This window comes from Nothobranchius furzeri, chromosome 16 (genome assembly GCF_043380555.1).
Source record: "Nothobranchius furzeri strain GRZ-AD chromosome 16, NfurGRZ-RIMD1, whole genome shotgun sequence".
Classification (NCBI taxonomy): domain Eukaryota; kingdom Metazoa; phylum Chordata; class Actinopteri; order Cyprinodontiformes; family Nothobranchiidae; genus Nothobranchius; species Nothobranchius furzeri.
Genome location: NC_091756.1, coordinates 22,438,087 through 22,453,721, shown reverse-complemented (window position 1 = coordinate 22,453,721; position 15,635 = coordinate 22,438,087). Strand labels below are relative to the sequence as shown.

Sequence of the window (15,635 nt, the reverse complement as noted above, 5' to 3'; positions counted from 1 at the left end):
GTGGCTCCCGCATGCCTCAGGATCCGGGAGGATAGCGGGTCTGCTGTTTTATGCCCCAACCCAGCCTTTGTGCCCCAAAACATTACGTCTTCCTTCAAATCCAGGTCAATTTCATTGGCTGGACTTTTTCCTCCTCCCCATAGTTCTGAGGAGGAGGCGGCTTCCCACCTTCTCTGCCCGGTGCGCGCGCTCGCACGATATGTGTCACGCACTTCGGGGATTCACCGCTCACAAAGCCTGTTTGTGCACTACAGGGAGTCTTCCCTTGGGCAGGCGCTGTCGACCCTGTGTCTTTCACACTGGCTATGTGACGCCATTTCACTCGCTTACACATCATCAGGGCGGGATCCTCCTGAGACACTCAGGGCTCATTCAGCCAGAGGGATTTCCTCTTCTATGGCGCTCCTCAGTGGTGTGTCAATGGAAGACATTTGTCAGGCTGCTTCATGGGCATCCCCCTGTTCCTTTACTCATTATTTACGAGATGTGTCTTCAGGTTCCGTCACTCGTTCGGTGCTTGGACTTCAGCAGGCTGAATGAACGCTTTATGGCATCCTATCAGCCCTGCTTGAATGATTTTCATCCTTTTATGGATGTTATTTTTTAGTGGGGGCTCCACTCTTATTTTTGGCTGCCTCAGCCTTCGAGCCTGGGCTGAGGCTGAGCGCCCCTCCTTAAAAAGGCGTGTTAGGTGTGTTCATTGGTTGAGCTAGCCAGTGTGGCGTAAACCCATCCAGCTGCGCATTATTCCAATAGCAGCTTGCTTAAGGGCTAAGACTAGACGAAATAGAACGTTGGTTACGTATTGTAACCCCAGATTCTATGAGTCTAGTCGCAGCCCTTAAGCCACTGGCCCCACTGGTTCTGTTAGGACCAAGAGCCATCGGAGGCAAACAGTGGAGTCGCTCCACTTATGTATTTTATAGCTGAATGTTTTATGCTAGTTTTATTATATTTAATTCTACTTATTCTATTTTTGAAATTTATTGTTCATGTTATATGTAGCACATTAGTACCGAAACAAGTTCCTAGTTTGTGAACTGCTTGTTCACTGACAATGGCAATAAACCTTTTCTGATTCTGATATACCCACAAGGGGGCCCACTATTAGTGGGCGTACATTGAAGCTCTTCATGATTGGCTGATGCGGAGATCATCCTTCCAATAGCAGCTCGCTTAAGGGCTGTGACTAGACTCATAGAATCTGGGGTTACAATATGTAACCAACGTTTTCAGTTTTGCTCTTCAGTGTTCTTTCCATGCTTGGTAGTGTTCAACCAAAGGCTACTTGTGTTTAAGCAACGAATGGTATGTGTGTGTCATGTGAAAATGTGTGTTTACCAAATGAAAACAAGTGTTCCATTTTGGGAACATGTTACGATATGTGGTGGCAGGGTTTTGTTGCAAAGGGAAGCCACGGTTTAGCAATTTGTGTGTTATGTTTGGGGTTTTGTGTGTGCAGCTTTGAAAAACGCGGTTTAGCAATAAAAAAAAACTAACGCTGAATGCTTGATAAGAAGCAAGACAAGAGGCTTAAGTCAGAAATTATGATGTGAACTTAAAGACCCCGCTTTCCTCAAAGAAATTGACACCTTCTTCATGCCAGGTTTAAAGGTTCAAAACCGTTTTTACCTTGTTGTGGTTGAATAAAGGCAGGGTGTGTAATGTAACACCCCGATCTGCTCTCATTTGTAAATGACTAATGTTGTAATGGCTGCAGACACACGGTTCGTTCTGAGAAAAGCTGATTGAACACTTCATAAACTACCTCTTCAGATTAGTTTATGACCCAACTCACTTCAACATCAGCAGTAATGATGCACTGGTCGCAGTAAAGCTAACCACAGAACTATGCTAGTTCAAGCTAACGCTAATTTTTGTCCAGTCAACTGCCTGAGCAGCTAGCGTCCTTGTTGGATGAGAGGAGAACAATAAAGAAGAGTGTTGGAGCACCCCTGATGTGCCAGGATGTACAGGAATATAACCATAACTCTATAAATAAAGTCTGACTTCTTGAACTTGTGTTCAAGTTCCTTATTTTATGTCGTCATCTTCCTCCGCTTATTTGGGTCCGGGTCGCGGGGGCAGCATCCCATCTAGGGAGCTCTAGACCGTCCTCTCCCCGGCCACCTCCACCAGCTCTTCCGGCAGGACCCCAAGGCGTTCCCGGACCAGATTGGAGATGTAACCTCTCCGACGTGTCCTGGGTCGACCCGGGGGCCTCCTGCTGGCGGGACATGCCCGAAACACCTCCCCAGGGAGGTGTCCAGGAGGCATCCTGACCAGATGCCCAAACCACCTCAAGTGGCTCCTTTCGATCCGGAGGAGCAGCGGTTCTACTCCGAGTCCCTCCCGAATGTCCGAGCTCCTCACCCTATCTCTAAGGCTGAGCCCGGACACCCTACGGAGGAAACTCATTTCGGCCGCTTGTGTCCGTGATCTCGTTCTTTCGGTCATTACCCAAAGCTCATGACCATAGGTGAGGATTGGGACGTAGATCGACCGGTAAATCGAGAGTCTGGCTTTCTGGCTTAACTCCCTCTTCACCACGACAGATCGGCTCAGCGTCCGCATCACTGCAGACACTGAACCGATCCACCTGTCGATCTCCCGATCCCTCCTACCCCCACTCGTGAACAAGACCCCGAGATACTTAAACTCCTCCACTTGAGGTAGGACCTCTCTCCCGACCCGGAGTTGGCAAGCCACCCTTTTCCGGTTGAGAACCATGGTCTCAGATTTGGAGGTGCTGATCCTTATTTTATCATTCAAATAAATATTTGGGATTAAGAGGCTGAATCAGACTTCAGTCAGAGCGGGTGACCCCGTGACCTCTGACATTATATCAAGTTTTTGTATGTTTATCATGATTTCTACGACGTCGTTACAACTGTTCTACCTGCTTCAGTTGTTTGCTTTCAATGGTAATTATCATTTTCAGTTCAAGCCAAAAACACTTTATTAAACTCAAAGGGAAATACTTGCAGTGACTCATAATTTAAATTCCTTCAAAGTGTCACTGTGTTTGGTTCTAGCTGGTTCTAGCTGTGGACAGGAAGAATCCTCCATGATTGAGCAGACGTGAAGACGTCTCTGACAGAAGACACTATTGTTGAGTTACTGTTTGTGAAAAGAATGATCAGGGTTGTCCATCGTGTTCTGAAGCTTCAGAGCCATGTCTAGAACAGAGCCAGACTCCTTTATTCATTTTTTAACACCCTTGGCTCTGATGGTGCTGTCCCAGCAGATCAGATTGTCTCCGCAACAGGCTGACAGAAGCTCTGGGACATCTCAGCTTCCTCCTGAAGTCTGCTCTGTCCAGCTTCACCATCCAGTCATCTGCCCAGGTGAAAACAGAGGAGCACCACCAGCTACAGGCCCTATAACCTGTAGATGTTTGTCTGTTAGCAAAACTGTGAATCCAAATTGAAATTATGGCCACAGCAAATTGATCACAGATAACAGAAAACTGACTCAGTCAGTTTTTAAAACATTGAGCTGAAAGTTGACCTGGTGGCCCCATCATCCACTTTGTGTTTTGTTTTTGCTTTTACTCTTTAATCAGTCAGGGGAAAAAATCATCCAATGTTGTCCCAAAGCACAAAGACAGACATCAGTGCAGATTCTGCCAAGACAGCACTGGTGGGTGATACAGGATATTCATCACCAGATGTCTCTCCTTCCAAACCACTAAGAAGCCCTGAGAAATGTTCAGAGACCTGTTATTAACATTTTACGGCCCACATCAAAGAAGGAAAACAAACAACAACTTATTTTTTGTGTCATTTTACATTGATTAGAGGTTATGTTTATGTTTATGTGCTTAGCAGACTCTTTTACCCAAAGCGACTTACAGTTGTTTTTTTTACCTATAGGGCATGTTGTGATCTGTGGGGGAAACCGGAGTACCCGGAGGAAACCCACGCATGCATGGGGAGAACACGCAACTCCACGCAGAAAGGCCGCAGCCGAGTTTCGAACCTGCGACCTTCGTGTTGCGAGGCAACAGTGCTAACCACTGCACCACCATGCACCCTAACCCTAACCCTATTAAGGGAAAAAAACTGAAACCAACATAACCTACAGTGTCTTCTTTCTAGGTGGTTCCACAACCAGAATCACCTTGGATCATGTGATCTAAATCACTCGCATGTTGGCATCGATAAGCACTCATCAAGTGAAGAAGACATTTTAACTTCTCCAGCTATCAGCTTTTGCTACAAGCTAATTGAAAACCAGTAATACAGAACATTGTTACAAGACCTGTGTGTGTGTGTGTGTGTGTGTGTGTGTGTGTGTGTGTGTGTGTGTGTGTGTGTGTGTTTGTATGTGTGTGTGTGTGTGTGTGTGTGTGTGTGTGTGTGTGTGTGTGTGTGTGTGTGTGTGTGTGTGTGTGTGTGTAGGGAAGAAGCATGTCATGAAACTTGAAATAAAACGTTTACCACCTGTTTACTACTGGTGAAACTCAAATATTTCAGTAATAGTGCCTGGAAAACCTCACCAGGGAGGCGTCCAGGAGGAATCCTAACCAGATGCCCGAACCACCTCACCTGGCTCCTTTCGATGTGAAGGAGTAGCGGGTCTACTCCAAGCCCCTCCAGGATGACACAACTTTTCACCCTGTCTCTAAGGGAGAGCCCAGCCACTCTGCAGAGAAAACTCATTTCGGACACTTGTATCCGTGATCTCATTCTTTCAGTCACTACCAGAAGTTTGTGACCATAGGTGAGGGTAGCAATGTAGATCGACCCGCCTTCTGGCTCAAATCAAATCAATCAATCAAAGCTTTATTTATAAAGCGCCTTCCGCAACCCTGTCAGGAAGCCCAAAGCGCTGGCTCGGCATTCTCTTCACCACGACAGACCGGTATGACCCCCGCATCACTTTAGATGCAGCACCAATCCCTCTTTCGAGCTTATGCTCCATCTTTCTCGCATATCGAAAAGAATGCAGAATATACAGGGATACGTAAAGGGAATTCAGGGACCGGTATGTAAACAAAATCAACATCATACACAACTTAGATCCATATGAAAGACCCAAGACTGGAGCACCAATGACAACATGTTGATGCGACAGTTCTGCATCGTGAACATTTTCGGCTATTTTGTTTGTGGTGTGAGTGGATGTAAACGTCTGGATGAGAGGTATATATTTAATCTGCTGGTTTTTCTAGTAAAACAATGAAAATTGTCATCCCACAGAAGAAGTGCAGCAAAAGAAGTTGTGTTGTGCTTCAGTGCGCCTGCATTAGCCTACCGCTACATGTGTGTGTCCACTGTTTGTATGCTTGTTGCGTTGAAGGAAAGAAACGATGTATAAAAAATGTATACCATCTGTAACTTAACTGTAACAGAATGGAAATGCATAGAATACACTGTCAATAAAGACCGGGATACCCTGGAAGGTGACATTAAGTCGCCTTAAGGCTGCTGTGATCCAAGTGAGCCAACCAGACTTTATTATGTCTCTTGGTCTCTGTGGTTAGCAGGAAAACAGAGAAAAGTTCATCCGTTTTCTGCGTTTTATTTGCCTGGTGATCATGTGTTGCACCCCACAACACAGCAACAATTTACCATGGTTGAGTAATAACCGATCAAAAAAATAATAGAAAAAAATGAAGCCGTGAGACTGAATGTGCTGTTGTCTGAAGTAACAAGCAACAAGTAAGAACTCAGGTTTCTAACATGGCGGCCGCGCCAGTGTCGACACAATCCCAAACCCTATTCTGCTGTGTTGGGGGTGTCATGTTCTGTGTCCCTTTGTTCCCCAGCCCCTCCAGTTCCCACTCCAGGTTCTCCTTTTGTGTTTCATAGCGCCCTCATGTGTCCTTTGTCTACATCTCATGTATGTGTCTTTTCTTGTAGCTCCAGCCTTTTTGTCCCCAGCTCAGTGTGTGTGTGTGTGTGTGTGTGTGTGTGTGTGTGTGTGTGTGTGTGTGTGTGTGTGTGTGTGTGTGTGTGTGTGTGTGTGTGTGTGTGTGTGTGTGTGTGTCCTTCCCAGTCAGGTCTGGTGTCCTGCTCTGCTCCTCTCCTCATTAGTGCTTTCACCTGTGCCAGTTCCCCACACACCTGCTCCTCGTCTCCTATCACTCCAGCCCCAGTGTATAAAGCCTGTCCTTGTCTCATTGTTCTTGTCGGTCCATTGTTGCTATCAGTGTGACTTATTCTGTCAGTCCTGCTCGTTCCTTTAGTGTTTTTGGATCTCCTGATCATCCTCTGCATTTTGGGACTTTGGCTTCCTGCCCCTTTTGGTTTTTATGTTCGTTTTGGGTTCATCCTAAAATAAAAGGATTTTTCTTTATCTACTCCTGCCTCGTGTCATCCTGGGTATCTGCATTTTGGGTCCGAACCATCCTCCATAACGTGACAGAATGGACCGACCAACCCAGGACCCAGCAGCAACCCCAGGTAAACGGGATCCTAGCCATGGGAGGAATAACTTCAATGGTGACCCGGCTGTCTGTAGGGCTTTTGTTTGGAACGTTGTGCGCTCTGTGGACTGGGACCTTTTGGACATTGATTTGGTTAATTCTCTGGTGTACCGCCTAGAGGGGAGAGCCCTTTAATGGGCCAACCGCTACTTCAAGCAATATCTTTTAAAAGAGTTGCACTTTAAGGTTTTCGTTAAGGATTTGCAAGACGCCTTCTGCCACCCACACACACTCACCTCTCAACCTCCATCTGGCTCAGACAGCACTACCGGCTTTTTTCCGGTGGATCACCATCTGACACCTACCAAAGTTGTATTAAGCGCCCTCTCAGCGTCTCTGAGGGTCCTAACCTCCACACCTTCACTTAGTCCCGACAACTCTGTCTCTTCATCCCTGGTGGGTCGTTCTTCCTCCTCATCTTCGGTTTCTGCCATCTCCACACCTCCGTTGACCCAAAAACCCCCACGTCGACGATGCCGCCGCCGCCGTCAGAGGTCATCTGGGGTCAGAGCATCACCAACAGTTCAGGTGTCTCCTGCACTTGCACCTCAGCCCAAGCTCCACCCGCCACCATCACCAGTTCAGCCCAATCTCCTCCTCATCCCGGAGACCCGAGCTGTTCAGCCGTTCTAAGAGGCTCCTGTTCTGCAGTCCAAGTCTGAGCTCCACCTGCCTTCACCGCATCCTGTCTCGGCGGTGGTCCCGGAGGACGCATTGCTTCCTGTCTCGGCGGTGATCCCGAAGGACGCGTCACTTCCTGTCTCAGCGGTGGTCCCGGAAGACGCGTCGCTTCCTGTCTCGGTGGTGGTCCTGGAGGACGCATGGCTTCCTGTCTCGGCGGTGGTCCCGGAGGACGCATGGCATCCTGTCTCGGTGGTGGTCCCGGAGGACGCATGGCATCCTGTCTCGGCGGTGGTCCTGGAGGACATACCGCATCCGGTCCAGCCCTTACAAGAGGCTCTGGTCCAGCTCTTCCAAGAGGCTCCGGTCCAGCTCTTCCAAGAGGCTCCGGTCCAGCTCTTCCAAGAGGCTCCGGTCCAGCTCTTCCAAGAGGCTCTGGTCCAGCCCTTCCAAGAGGCTCCGGTACAGCCCTTCCAAGAGGCTGCGTTACAGCCCTTCTAAGAGGCTCCGGTTCAGCCCTTCCAAGAGGCTCCGGTCCAGCCCGTCCAAGAGGCTCCGGTCCAGCCCGTCCAAGAGGCTCCGGTCCAGCCCATCCAAGAGGCTCCGCTCCCAGCCCAGCCTGTCCAAGAGGCTCCGCTCCCAGCCCAGCCTGTCCAAGAGGCTCCGCCCAGTCCGGCGCCTCCAGGCTAGAAGTCGACGCCTCCAGTCCAAGGGTCAACACCTCCAGTCGACCGTCCAAGGGTCGACGCCTCCAGTCCAAGGGTCGACGCCTCCAAGCCAAGGATTGACGCCTCCAGTCCAAGGGTCGATGCCTCCAGGCCAAGGGTCGACGCCTCCAGGCCAGAAGTCGACGCCTCCTGTCTCGAAGTCGACTCCTCCTGTCTCGAAGTTGACGCCCCCAGGCCAGAAGTTGACGCCCCCAGGCCAGAAGTCGACGCCTCCTGTCTCGAAGTCGACGCCTCCTGTCTCAAAGTCGACAGAAGTAGGAGTCTCCAGCTCTGAAGTAGGCGTCTCCAGCTCTGAAGTAGGCGTCTCCAGCTCTGAAGTAGGCGTCTCCAGCTCTGAGGTAGACGTCTCCAGCTCTGAAGTAGACGTCTCCAGCTCTGAAGTAGACGTCTCCAGCTCTGAAGTAGACGTCTCCCGGTCTCAAGTCTCAATGTCCCCACAAGTGTCCCAGTCTCCACAAGTGTCCCAGTCTCAGTCCCTGTCTCCAGAGATCCTTCATCGTCCTCCTCCTCCAAAGCCCCCGATCCCCAGAGTTTCCTGTTCCCGGCTCCTGGTTCCCCGTCGCCGGCCCACAAGACTTGCATGTTCCCACCTCCTGGTTCTTCGTCGCCGACCCCCAAGACTTGCATGTTCCCGACTCCTGGTTCCCCGTCGCCGGCCCCCAAGACTTACCTGGTCCCGCCTCCTGGTTCCCCGTCGCCGGCCCCCAAGCCTTCCCTGGTCTCGCCTCCTAGTTCCTTGTCGCCGGTCCCCAAGACTTCCCTGGTCCCGCCTCCTGGTTCTCCGTCGCCGGCCCCTCAAAGTCTCTTGTTTCCCTGGTTCCCTGTCGCCGGCCTCCCTGGTCTTCTGTTCCCTCCTCACCCACCCTTGTGGGTTGTTTTTTGTTTTGGTCCCTCCTCTCCCACCCTGTGGTTTCTCGTGTCCCGTTTTTGTCTTGTCTTTTGCTTGTGGTGTGGTTTGTCTGTCTTGTGGGCGTCTGGTATCCGCCCTTAGAGGGGGGGTACTGTCATGGTCTGCGTCTTCCCTCATGTGTCTCCTCATGTTCTCCATCCCTCTCTAGTTTCCCATTTTGTGTCTCATAAGCACCCTCATGTGTCTTTTGTCCGTGTCTTCTGTTGTAGCCCCAGCCTTTTTGTCCTCAGCTCCCTCCTGGTTCTCTTCACGTCTCTTAGTCTCCCCATCTCAGTTTATATAGGTCTTTTATTTCAGTGTGTGTGTGTGCGTGTTAGGGCTGGGCAAAACGATTATTTTTGTAATCGATTAATCTAGCGATTATTTTTTCGATGCATCGATTAATCTAACGATTAATTTGTTAATTTGATTAGATTAAATTATTGATTATTTCCAATTATTTTTTACTTGTATAAAAGTTTGATTATTACTAATTTATGTATCTCAATGAAATAAATGCAAATTTCTTCATTTGAACACATTTTCATAAAATAAATTCTAAAATAAAGTTGTTGCAATAGTAGTACAATCTTATGTTAGAGATAACATTTAACAAAAACTTAAATGTTGTGCAAAATATTCATAGAAATCAAGGAAATTTTATAACAAAAAATATATAAATAGCAGCAATGGCGTCTTTTAACAAACAAAATCTAACATTCACTTCGCTTTCTGCAAAAAAGTGTTGTTCATTTTCAAAATAAAATCAATTTTGCCTTTTCTTTTGTTCATCACATGAAGTAGTTATGCATTGTTTTAATTTAAAAAAAATCCAAAATATTAGTACAATCTTATTTTAGAGGTAGCATTTAACAAGAAATTAAATGTTGTGCAAAACAACAAAAAATAAATAAAATAAACAGCAGCAATGGTGTCTTTGAACAAAAAAAATATAACATTCACTTTGCTCTCTGCAAAAAAGTGCTCTTTAAAAAAATAACATCCATTTTGCTGCCTTCTCTCGTTTCTCTCTCTCTCTCTCTCTCTCTCTCTCTCTCTGTGTGTGTGTGTGTCCAATCATATTCATCACATGAAGCAGTTATGCATTGGTGTGAAGGAATGTTAGCATTTCTACATGCTCAGCAGTCAGGCTTGCCCTTTTTTTGGTGACAATGTTTCCAGCAACAGAAAAAAGCCTTTCAGAGGGTGTTGATGTGGCAGGTACAGCCAGATATGATTTGGCTAAAGTAGCCAGTGTGGGGAATCTTGTAGCATTATTCTTCCACCATGTAAGGGGGTCATTATCCCTTGGAATAGGTGCTTCCCCAAAGTACAACAGTACTTCTTTCCTCACTGTCTCATTTTCTCCGTCCCCACCCTGGTCAATGTTTTCATTACAATCTTCCTCCTCAGAATCTGTACCCAACAAAGTGTCCAACACAGACCTCTTCTTTGTTGGGGGACTTGCTGAGGCTTCCTGCCCCACAGTTGCCTGCTGAAGCTGTGATCTCTGCTCCCTTTTGAGGTCAAGTGCATCCTTCTGTACTCTTACTTGCAGTTTCAGAGCATCCTCTGGAGAAAGAAATTTCAGTTTACGAAAACGTGGATCGAGGGCAGCAGCAATGAGTGACACATTTTTCCCATCTTCTTGAAATGCAGATATCTCTGGCTGCCACCTTGACATGATTTCCTCTTCTGCACTGTTCTGGAAAATGTTCACTGCAGCAGAATCGAAGGATTTGTTTTGAGTGGATTTCAGAAGACCCTTCAGCAGTGGGGGGAGAACAGAGGCTGTGACATAAGATTGTCCACTAAGAACATTAGTGGCTTGCTCATAAGGCTTGAGTACCTCCTTCAACTCACCCAGAAGAATCCACTGATCATTTTTCAGATCCAGGTACTGTTTCCCACGCTGTGTGACTTCTGGATCTGAAAGCGTCGCAACTACTGGCCATCTCTGTTCCAACAAACGTTCAATCATGTAGTATGAGCTGTTCCACCTGACAGCTACATCCTGGATTAGTTTATGCTCAGCTGTACCCATCTGTTTTTGCTTCTCCTTAAGCTTGATGCTAGCTGGCTCACTTTTCTTGATGTGCTTTACAAGGCCCCGTGCAGCTGATAGTGCCTTATCAATCTTGGGGTCTGTCAGTGCATGGTTTACAACCAGTTGCAGTGTATGCCCAGCACACCGATAGGATACCACTCCAAACTTCTCTTGCAGGATGTGGAGAGCTGCAACCATGTTACTTGCAGTATCATGCACAATGGCAAGGACATTATGCAAGGAAATGTGGAATTTTTCTGCCACCTTCTCCACCCAGGAGGCAAGGTTTTCTGCAGTGTGGCGCTCTTCAACTGGGAGTGTTGTTAAATTGAAGGAGTGAAGATCCCAATTGTCATTGATGAAATGACAAGTTACTCCTAAGTAGGACTCTGTGACTAGACTTGTCCAAGCATCAGTGGTAAAAGAAATTTTGGATGAGGCCTTTTTTAGTTCGCTCCTTAGTTTCTCAACTGAAGTTTGATATTTTCTCTCCATCATGCTTGTAAAATGGCGCCTAGAAGGCAGAGTGTAACCTGGTTGAAAAGTGGTCAGCATTTCTTTGAATCCTTCACCCTCAACCACAGCAAGTGGCCTCATGTCTTTCAGAATCATAGATAGGACGCTCTCAGTAAGTACAGCCACCTCCTGGGGGGTGCAGGGTGTTCTTCTCTGACAGTAGTCCTCCAGACTTTTCTGTTTGTTCCTGAAAACATAAATCACACATACAACACAGATAAATTAAAATTATTACAAAAATATTTATGTAGAAAGCATAATATCAAAATAATAATTTGAAGATCTGTATTTCAGGTTTTTTTCAAAATATTTAATCTACAAGATGTGTTAAAAAAGAGGTTTTAACACAAAATGCTGCACATTTTTGTAGTCATTAGATGGTGCAACTTAGATCTATAAGATCAACAAGCTGGAGGAGCATGATGTATAAAAATAACGTTCAAACAGGACGAGGCATTAAACTTGACAATCAAGAGTCCGTTGTCATTTTGCTTTTGCAAGCACTTCAACAATATTGTAATAATGTCCACGACGGCTACATTTAGCAGGTGCTACGTTGTCTTTGTTAACATTTTTACTGCGGACAATTAGCGCTCTCCCACATTTTCAGCTCTCGCTGATTCTCATAATCAGCACGTGTGCATTCCGACTCATTTGGCCATCATGAGCCACAAATAAAAACCAACAAACAGATAACAGCTGCTGCTATATGTTACTGCTAAGCAGCGTGGCAGCAGTGGGTCTGCTTGTGTGTGTGAGTTAGTGCATGGCTACATGGGGTGTTTGGATGTTATAAAACAGCGTTAGTAAAAAAAAAAAAAAAGTTGAAAACTTACGGTGTTTTTTCGTTTGCAGAAGCTGCTCCTGGATGCCTTCGTTTGAGGTGCTGGTGCATAGCCGTCGTGCTTTTATGATAGGCCATTTCCATTTTACAAAGCCGGCAAACGACTGAATCGCTTCCTTTTTTGTTAAAATAGTCCCATACTTTTGAACTGCGAGTTCGGGTTGAGTGATTTAAGTCGACCCCGCTCACGCTGCCACTACTCGCTACTGCCATGTTTGTTTTTGAACGTGATGACGCATCGACGCAAATTATATGCGTCGACGTATTTTACGTGTCGACGTAATCGATTACGTCGACGCGTCGTCCCAGCCCTAGTGCGTGTGTGTGTGTGTGTGTGTGTGTGTGTGTGTGTGTGTGTCCTTCCTCAGCTCGGTGTAGTGCGTGTGAGTGTGTGTGTGAGTCCTTCCCTCAGTCTTTAGGTTTAGTTTTGTGTTTTATAGTTTTGGGTTTTTCTGCCCTCCTCTGGTTCTGTTCCCCTTTTAGAAAATTATATTCACCTGCTTTCCCTCCAGCCCTCACTCCACACACCCGCTGCTTGTTTCCCTAATTGCTCCTCCCAGTCTATAATAGCCCTGTCTTGTCTCAGTGTCTTGTTGGTCCATTGTTGTTTGTCAGTGTTCTTTTTAGTGCTTTGTGTGAGCTTCCTGTCTCGTTCCCAGTTAGTGCTCTGAGTGAGCTTTTGTTCTCTTGTTTCAGTATTTTTGGATTTTTGGCTTCCTGCCTTTGGATTTATTTTTGTTCATCCTACAAATGAAGGATTTTACTTTACATCAACTCCTGCCTCGTGCCGTCTGGGTATCTGCATTTTGGGTCCTCACCATACTCTCAACGTGACACCCCTAAAGTATAAAGAAGTCCATTTTAAAACCTTGAACGATATTTACCCATCTAACCATTTTATACTAACTAGATTTAAGTTCAATGTGGAAAAATGTTACTTATGTAAACAAAACGATGAATCGACCAAACATCTTTTCTACGAATGTGATAGAATTTTAATGATGTGGAATTCACTCCAGGAATGGCTGAACTCCAATTAAATTTATATAAACAAATTCAGAGTTGAAGATATCTTATTTGGCATTATACTAAAAGATAAAAATACAGAATTTTTAATGAATAATCTCATAATCTTGACAAAATTTTTCATACGCAAATGCCGATATCTCAAAAATCCACCTACCTGGAATAATCTCAAAAATGAAATGAAAGTGCTGTTGAGATCCTTAGGTAAAATGTCCACCCCCAATGCCATAAAGCTTTATGATTTCATTATAAATACTAATCTCTAACCTCTTTTTGGATAGTTTACACAATAGACCTTGTTTGCGCGTTGCAAACTTTTCAAAAGTGTGGGGGATGTTGTCTGTGCCTAAAATAAGTTCATGTTATTCATCTTGTTAGTTTAATTTCCATAATAGCGGAGCAGGTGCGAATTTTTGACGCGTCACGCATGTCTCCGTTTTAAACATGTTTAAACTGTTCAGAATACAAATCCAGGCTCTGTCTCGTTAGATTGGTGTAACTAAAGTTTGTACTGAATGAAACTTTACATGAAACCATGTTGAAAAGAAAAGGATCCGATTAAATCGTTTCCCCCTCATTTACAGTCGGTACAGCGCATTGCGCGTGGCTCTGGGGTTAATCACGTTTAATTGTTTCTCTTTGCAACAATCTTCACAAGAAGGTAAAACAGTTAAATGGCAGGTTACAGATATTTACATTTGACTGTTTATTTTGATGAATAAACTGAAGGATGTTGTTGTTTTGAAAGAATTACCCCGACGCACACTGATGCGCACACAGATGAGCTGACATTTTAATCGTTACGCACATCGCGGAGGTAACTAAATAAATCAAGAAATGATTCCCATCAGAACATCAGAGCTTTATACTGGACACTGTGCTCAGCGCGGCTTGCAGCGCACACGGTGGACAGTGAGCTGAAGATCTGCAGAGGGGTTCACAGCGCAGAACCACGGTGCATGCGGTAAGATTTCCTCCCACTGAAACGGTCTGGAAACCCGGTCTCTCTGAGGGATGTGTCACTTGGAAAAATGTTCTCGGATTATGAAACTTTGACTGAATAGCGCTTGATCCCGTCTCTAATATGGAGACGCATGACGCATCCAGTCTGAGGCAGAACAGCCTCTTCAGCTCAGAAAGCACCTGTAGAGACATTTGATCACGCACAAAGTTTATGTGGAGCAGAAGCGGTCGGGCCACGGCAGGTGAAACGTTCCTAGCCTACATGAAGTGAAACTGTTTAATTGTAACATTAATGTGTTACTGGACACGCTGGTCTGGTTGGTTAGACCAGTGTTTGAAGTGGAAAACACACACACACACACACACACACACACACACACACACACACACACACACACACACACACCAATTAAAATAATGCTGATAGCGTGGACTAGAAGCCAGGTGATGGTTTACGTATTTAAATGATGATCAGGCTGATGTAAAATGTAATCTCCATCCACATCCACACATTTATCCTCTATTCTGTCTCTATTTGCTCTGCTCTTGTCTGGGCTGACGGAGCTGATGGTGCGCGCGGCACGCCCAACTAGCGGCTGATGCACATTTTACGCATTTGGAGAGATGGGCTGGATGCTTTGCGTTTACTGGAAGATGGTCCACTTAACGCACGGTTGTAGACTACATATTAATGACAAATGAATGAAAATTAAATTGGGAGTTTTTACTTCATATTTTAGAAATAAAAATGATGGGGGGACACATTTATGACGTCTTTTTAAACAAAATTTTCTAGCGCAACCTGCCTGCTTCACTTAAGTCACTGCTTATTAAGGTCCGTCCAGAACGACCGTGGCCCACCCAAAAATGAAAACCTGGCGCCACGCCTGTTATAAACCTCTGCAAATTGTTGTTCTTCACTTTATCAAACTCAGACTTTGTACAGCTAATGTCAAGATGTAAAATTATGAATTCAGTCGAGCTCTTCCGTCCCTCCCTCTCCTGCTCTCCTGGAAACCCGACATCAGCTGTCAGAAGAGGGAGGGGAAGAAGGAGATGAGGCAAACAGAGTGAGTGCGACGTAAAGAAACCAGACTGGTGTGGAGGTGAGCAAAACGGCTGGATAAGTATGGTTGTTGCATCCCCCCCACGGGTGCGACGCCCATGGTTTGCTCTTCCCTCTTGTAAAATTTTCATTTATATACACATATATTTTGTTTTTCATGTTTTCTTATTTGTATCCCTTCTTTTTCTGTTTTTGTTTTTTTGTTTACTGTCTTCTTATTATACCAAGTTGAATATTATCTACAAAATGCAAGCTGGCATGAACACGAACTTCGGAGCTACTAATGCCATTCTGTTTACGGATTTTGAAATGTAGTCACTTTTGTTCGTTTTTCAAATGTTTAATAAAAGTTCATTAAAAAAATCATTTGAATTATGAGCCACAGTATGCAGGGCGGGCACGAAAAAAAACATTTTATCCCAAAAAACAAACAATGGCTGCAGTGCTGGCATTGCAGCAAGGGAGCATGGTTCGCTGTTACATGAAATAGCCAATCGTAGGA

The 15,635-nt window shown here is 45.7% G+C and overlaps 1 protein-coding gene across 1 annotated transcript; it reads right to left on the bottom strand.

Moving 5' to 3' along the window:
- Positions 1–9,770: 9,770 nt before the first annotated feature.
- Positions 9,771–15,233, bottom strand: LOC139063439 (E3 SUMO-protein ligase ZBED1-like). Its single transcript, XM_070545296.1, has 4 exons — positions 15,159–15,233; positions 14,103–14,247; positions 13,372–13,450; positions 9,771–11,421 (listed from the first exon to the last, which is right to left on the bottom strand). Exons 1-4 carry the CDS (start codon positions 15,231–15,233, stop codon positions 9,771–9,773), a joined length of 1,950 nt encoding a protein of 649 aa, XP_070401397.1.
- Between the last annotated feature and the right edge of the window lie 402 nt (positions 15,234–15,635).